Source organism: Squalius cephalus (genome assembly GCF_949319135.1).
Source record: "Squalius cephalus genome assembly, chromosome: 24".
NCBI classification, from domain to species: Eukaryota; Metazoa; Chordata; class Actinopteri; order Cypriniformes; family Leuciscidae; genus Squalius; species Squalius cephalus.
Window position 1 is genome coordinate 21,299,095 of NC_137145.1, and position 7,032 is coordinate 21,306,126.

At 36.1% G+C, this 7,032-nt stretch overlaps 1 protein-coding gene across 1 annotated transcript; it reads left to right on the forward strand.

Moving 5' to 3' along the window:
- The first annotated feature begins 4,431 nt into the window (after window positions 1-4,431).
- On the forward strand, window positions 4,432-6,978 carry sub1a (SUB1 regulator of transcription a). The gene is made up of 5 exons (XM_079861390.1): window positions 4,432-4,563; window positions 5,032-5,101; window positions 5,829-5,948; window positions 6,062-6,170; window positions 6,473-6,978. The coding sequence occupies exons 2-5, from the start codon at window positions 5,033-5,035 to the stop codon at window positions 6,550-6,552; spliced, it is 378 nt and encodes a 125-aa protein (XP_079717516.1). The 5' UTR covers window positions 4,432-4,563; window position 5,032; the 3' UTR covers window positions 6,553-6,978.
- The last annotated feature ends 54 nt before the right edge of the window (window positions 6,979-7,032 follow it).

Below are 7,032 nucleotides of genomic sequence, written 5' to 3' on the forward strand. Positions count from 1 at the left end.
TTTGATATTAGTTTAATCTTAAAGGCAGGGGAAGTGCGGAAGCAGGTGACGAAGTGAAAATATTTCTTAATTCTCATTTGTACACAATCAGCAAATGTTATTAGACTATACCAAAGCAAAAGCAGTGGAAGATTACGACTTTACAACATCATTCTGTGGTGCTAAAAACCTTATTTGTCACATACATATACAGAGTTATCAAATTAACTTTTTAACAAAAATGTTAACAAATTCCAACATTTTTAACAATTTTTTAAAAATGTTTAACAAACTAACAAAATACAAAATAATTAACATTTGCAAAATTCAGAAATTTAAAATAAGTTTAAAAAAAAAAAAAAAGCTGTTTGATTACAACTTTCAAAATGACTGACCCTAACTAAACAAATGCAGCTGTAAAAGCTTGATTATGTTAAGATTGATTTGAAATGGTCCCCGCACAGATCCATCGGCAGACTGAATCACAGAGAGGACATTATCACTCTGATGCAGTCATTCCAGCACCAATTTTTAAACTGTCACGGCACGGGTTCTCTGTAGTTGACTCTGAAGTGGCATAGAATGAACGATTTTCAAGAGACTTTAATGAAACAGAGAATATACAGGAGTAACTCTTCACATATAATGTTGACAAACCCCAAACTGAGAAAACTTTCTTATTTGAAAACTAATAATTTACACAATTTAACGATGCTAACATGGAAGCAGACAAAAACAATGATGTAGTGGATCCAAGTGCAGTTTATTATAATGGTGATAATAAAAAATAAAAAAAATAAAAAAACTACATGAAGCATAAACCATGAGTTAATCCAAAACATGAAACACAAAATAAACATGAACTAGAAACCATAATTCTGGAACATAGTTAACTTACATGGCAAACATGAGGGCTTTAATACACAAAGACTAATGAAAACAAGGAACTGGAAGGCGGGCCTGGGCCGTGAAGCAGTGGCAGGCCTGGGGCCTCATGTACAAAGACTTGCGTTGAATTCATACTAAAACATTGCGTACGGACAAAGCTGTAAATGTGCGTACGCACAAAAAAACCCAGATGTATGAATCTCTGCGTACGAAGGATCCCACGCATATTCTCTTTGTACATCCCAGTTAACGTAAAATTGAGCGCACATGCACGAGCACAACGCCCCACCCAGTCTCCTCCCTTAATTAAATTAATTTAAATATGGCAATGAGTCCACTTTGGCAAAAGAAACAGTAAGAAAATCGTGACAAGAAACGAAACTTTACAGAAAGTGAATTGGAGGTGCTACTATCGGAGAAACGAAAAAAAAAATGTTTTATTTGGAAGTTTGTCCTCCAGAATTAATAACAAAATGAAAAAAAATATGAGTGGGAGAGTTTGGCTGATGTCGTCAATGCGGTGGGATCTGAAAGTCACACTGTAGAGTAGACTGAGTACAGTTGATAAACTTTTTTGCGTTTTGATTTTTCATACAAAAATAGACACTGAAAAGTTGAGACACCAATTTATAATGATGTGAAGGTAACTAACCATTCATTGAAAATATTAAAAATAAAGACAAATAAAGAAAATAACAATTGGGCAACATTTTTGTTTATTCATCCATTTATATTCATTCATTTTATTTAAATTAGCACTGGTTAAAATGTATAAAGCAGGAACAAGATATGTAGCAATATTTATTAATAATACACAGTTTAAATATCACAAATATCACATTTTATTTTCATTTGTGTCCTATGCTGGCTATTACGGCGTTTAAACTGTTATCATAACACTGAACAACTAAACAGTGTGTTTCCTAATAGAACTTTATCGAGGGTACAGTAGATAAGTGTCTCAACTATCCCCCGCTGGCCATCTCGCACATTTCTCTAGATTTTGCATTTACCTTGCATGACACAATAGCCTACCATGAAATATGCCAGTTTTTAGGGCACAGAATAACGTTTGTGGTGATACCAGTTACGTTTAACAGTCACATAAAGATAATAAGCTATTCATTGTGGAGAGTGCATGGTGAAGTGAACGTCATATCTTAGAAAAAAAAAAAAAATCCGGATATTTTCGGATCGGAGACGCGTCCGTTGTTCAAATTTCCCACGATCAAAGAGGACACTAATACGCACGTGCACATCAAAAATCACAACTTGCTTGCTGCGAACGCAAGTTATTTAAGGTGTCTCAACTGTACACCGTCTACCCTAAATGACCTTAAAAAGAAATGGTCTGATATAAAGGTGGACATTAAACCAAAGCTGTCATTGCCATAGACTAAGGGTTGTATCAGTTTGCATATGCTTTTATATGTTCTTACTTAATTGCAAAATTTATAGAAGAATATTCCCATAAGGCTCGTGTGACAATATGACAATTATTTTATAAATAGCAAATTAATAGTAATGCTTCCCACGGTTGGAGGTGCGATTACTGTCTATGGGTGCGATAGACTTGTAGAACAATTCGTTGTGTAATGTTTGCAACTTCACTTTATTGCCTGTAAGAGTCGCCAACGGACAAAAACAATGAGAAATGTACGTACGCCAGACATGAAATTGGCGTGGAGGAACGCACATTCTCGCGTTAAATTCACTGTTAGTACATCCGACCGTGAGCGTGAAAGCTGGCGTACGCAAAGTTTTTGTGCGTACGCAAGATTGATACATGAGGCCCCTGGACTGTGGGGTGAAGGACCACACCATGGAGGATCAGGTGGTCGTGGTGAAGTCAGTGGAGGTGGGAACCACCAGGGTGGTGCTGGAGAAGTGTGCACAGCCCTAACACACATAATGCATGAGCATCATATAATCATATCAATTGAATCTACCAGTATTCTCACAACTATGTTTCTTTCTAGAAAGAAATGGCATATGCGAGGATTTACAGTCAGGATTTAGACCATATACTGAGACTGCTCTCATTAGAGTCACAAATGATTTGCTCTCATCATCCGATCGTGGTTGTATCTCTCTATTAGTGTTACTCGACCTTAGTGCTGCATTTGACACTATCAACCACAACATTTTTTTAAATAGACTTGAAAATTATGTTGGCATTAGTGGAATTGCATTGGTAATAGTAGTAATTTCCTACTACTTAATTCTGAAAAAACAGAGATTCTAATTATTGGACCAAAAACTTCCACACGTAATAACCTAGAATACTGTCTTACACTTGATGGATATTCTGTCAAGTCTTTGTTGTCAGTTAGGAAACTGGGTGTGCTCTTTGATACCAATCTTTCATTTGAAAGTCACGTGTCTAGTATCTGTAAAACCGCATTCTTCCATCTTAAAATATATATCTAAATTACAACATATGCTCTTAATGACAAATAAAGGGAACAGTTAATTCATGCGTTCATGACATCAAGGCTAGATTATTGTAATGCTCTTATGGGTGGTTGCCCTGCACGCATAATAAACAAACTACAGCTGGTCCAAAACACAGCAGCTCGAGTTCTTACCAGAAGCAGGAAGTATGACCATATTAGCCCCGTTCTGTCAACATTGCATTGGCTCCCAGTTAAACATTATATACATTTTTAAATATTGCTTATTACTTACAAAACACTAAACGGTTTAGCTCCCCAGTACTTGAAAGAGCTCCAAACACATTATAGTCCTTCATGTCTATTGCAATCTCAAAATTATGGCCATGTTGATAATACCTAGAGTACCAAAATCGACTGCAGGCGGTAGATCCTTTTTCTATTTGGCACCAAAACTTTGGAACAGTCTTTGTAACATTGTCCAGGAAGCAGACACACTCTGTCAGTTTAAATCTAGACTAAAAATAAATCTCTTTAACCTAGAATACACAACACATTATCAACTTCTAAATTCAATGTGGCTGCATAAAATAGGTCAGCCGGTGTCGTTACATCATAAGAAGAATGGCGTTTACGCTAATATTAGTCTCTGTTTTGTTTATCCCGAGGTAAAACGTTATAAAACGTTATAAAAATTATTCCAGTTCGCATGGATATGCAGAAGCGGCTAAAAATTCTGTATTATGCAGACCAGACAAGTAATTTGGTGAGGTAAATTTGTAAAGAAAGACTACACGCCTGTGCATATATATATTAAAGCGCGCATAGACCAAACACATAATATGCACGTGCACGAAGTCACCGTTTTCACAGATTCATGTTTTTGAAGTTTACGCGGAGATAGCGTTTTTTAAAAGAAATTCAAAACTTGCACCTTATTCCTTGTCAAAACTAGCCTATATTAAAAAAAATATCATATAGGTTACCACAATTTTGACACTCTCGGTTCTTTGAAGACTTTGTCACAAGACAGAAAAGATTTCACGAAGCCCATTTCAAGCCTTTACTCAACTTTTTACCAAATATGTAGTTACTGCACTTTGGCTTTAGATGGCAGTATAGCGCTGGAAATGGATAATCAAAACTACACTTCCCACAATTCAGTTCTTCAAGGGCGCTTCCTGGTACAGCTTGCAAGCGCGCGCTCAGCAGCACAGGTTTCGCAGAACGATCGCGCGCATCGAATTGAGCCTGTGTGGTTTTTTTTAACTCAGTTTACCCTACATTTATCTTGCAACATCACGTAAGTGTTTTGATACTTGCAGCTTCGTATAATTTTCGGGCACGACTATAATATCAGCCGACATGTTGCAATAACATATTCTTTCATTGAAAGGAAACTATTGGCAAATGGCCATTTTGCTGCGCGTTCATATGTTCGGCCTTGTTTGTTCTTATAATAGTTGTAAACGACTGACGCCCTTGAATCAGGTTCTCTTCCACTAATTTAATACCTGCAAAACACAGCATGCGAAAATGCAAGCATTGCTTATTCGGAAAATAAATGTATTTTTTATAGACTTAGAAAACATCATTGCAAAGCACGAGGATGCAACCATGATGAAATTGTTATTTGCCTGCACCTAGATTATGAATATTTTTATTCCAAAATAATTTTCAATAAATATAGTCCTGAATGTATTAGTGCAATTTATGCTTTTCACAATTGTGGTTTGGTTTTTCATTTAAATTGTGTTGTTGTCCTTTTCAGAATGCCTAAGTCAAAGGAAGTGTTGTCTTCTTCCTCAGACAGTGACTCTGACAGTGACGTTGACACAAAGGTATGGACACGAATATCCCCACATTACACCTTTAACTAACTGAAATAAATGTTTATTTCATCCAAAAGTATTTGCATCTGCAAAATTTGGTATTTCTTGAGAATAACCACCAGTTTCATGTTGTCAGAACACTAGAAGCATGACCGCACACAGGGTTTTAGAATCATCAAGGCCGGAAACAGCTTTTTGGGCCCCAGGGATCATGTTGATTCCCTTGGTCTATTCTACATAATGTGCATTTCAATTCTGGATTGCAAAGATTGGATAACAATAGCTTTAATACCATGTCTGTCTTTTGTTTTTCTCAGTTGAAAAATAATGAAAAATAGCGTTTGTTTGACAGGATGAGTATTTTTTAGTCCTGAGACTTCCACAGAATATATCTACATTTATTTATCTTTTTATGTATATTATTTAGACCACTTCTATTGTTTTAGAATTTAAGAATTAGCCTAAGTGAATTACTGAGACTATAACTGAGTTCATTAAATGAATTCACAATATTCACACATTCATTCTCAATTATATGCCTAATATGCTGAAAACGGATCCGGTTGAGTCAAATATGAAATGTTTAGCTATACTACTTGCATCTTAATTTTTGACTGTTAAAACCGAAGCGCCATTCTGAAATTCACGCTCGGCCATTATTAGAAGTACCATCTTCATGTGAAATCCTAAGTTCCTGTTAATGGCTTTCAATACAATGTAAAATTCTGTATTTCAGCCAAAGAGAAAGAAGCAGGCAACACCAGAGAAGCCATCAAAGAAACAAAAAAGTGGAGAAACTTCAAAAGTGTCGTCTGCCTCCAAAAGCAGCAGCAGTGAAAAAGATAACATGTTCCAGGTGAAGGATCTAACAGGGATATAATGACATAAATGTTTAGCTTTACTTGATACAGCATCACCACACTGCATATATTGTATGTTATATTGTTTTTTTGTTTTTGTTTTTTTAAGATAGGAAAGATGAGGTATGTGAGTGTTCGGGATTTCAAGGGGAAAGTGCTGATTGATATCCGGGAATACTGGATGGACCAGGAAGGTGAAATGAAACCAGGCAGGAAAGGTAGGTGTCTATTCTTCATGGATTCACATGTGACAGTAGAAATCCCAGTTGGTAGAGATTCAGCAATGTGTTTTTTAATCAGTGGGACAGGGTTGCTTGACTGGGGTTTGGATTTTAAAGTCACCATGAAATTAAAATGAATCGCAATTCTTATTTGATTTTTTACAGAATTTATCCGTGCACACATTTTTTTTTATTATTTATGTGCTCAAAAAACAAACTATATGTATTCAGATGCATTTTGTCTATCAGTGATCCGAGTTGTTTAATTCCCAGAGTTCTGTTTGATGTGTTTATTACAGGTATTTCCCTGAACCCAGAGCAGTGGAACCAACTGAAAGAGCAGATAAGTGAGATTGACGACGCCGTGAAGAATATATAAGACCTGCCTGCAGTTCACTGTCATCATGGATGCTTTTTTAAACCGATTCTCACTCTACAATTCTGCTTCTGCTGCCCTCCAAAGCCCGAACACAGTATCCACACCTTCTCTGAATCCGTCAAGGGACAGGTCAAAGTCTAGAGACCTGATTTTAATCATGAATTTGAAGTAACACTCAATGTGTAATTACTATGTTTTTGCCCTTTGTAGAGTGTCATGTTTCACAAGGAAAATGTGGGGACCAGGACACTTTGTATGTATATTTTAGATTAGGTGTTTTTGAAGTAGTTGTTCATTGTATTTTTCTTTTTTTTTTTCTTTTTCTTTTTTGAGTATCGTGGTTGGGGTTTTCAAAGGGTTTTGCTAGAGAGATAGGGTGTGAATTTGTGCCCTTCATTTTCAATAAAGATGAGGAAAATTCACACACCAAGGATTTTGTTTTATTTCTCACAAAACTATAAAGGTACAGGGAAAACTGAT

Excerpts from the sequence above, each read along its gene's own strand:
- sub1a (XM_079861390.1), top strand. The coding sequence starts at position 5,033 with ATGCCTAAGTCAAAGGAAGTGTTGTCTTCTTCCTCAGACAGTGACTCT. Across the intron at positions 5,102-5,828 it reads ACAGTGACGTTGACACAAAG|CCAAAGAGAAAGAAGCAGGC; the intron begins GTATGGACACGA and ends TCTGTATTTCAG. Across the intron at positions 5,949-6,061 it reads AAAAAGATAACATGTTCCAG|ATAGGAAAGATGAGGTATGT; the intron begins GTGAAGGATCTA and ends TGTTTTTTTAAG.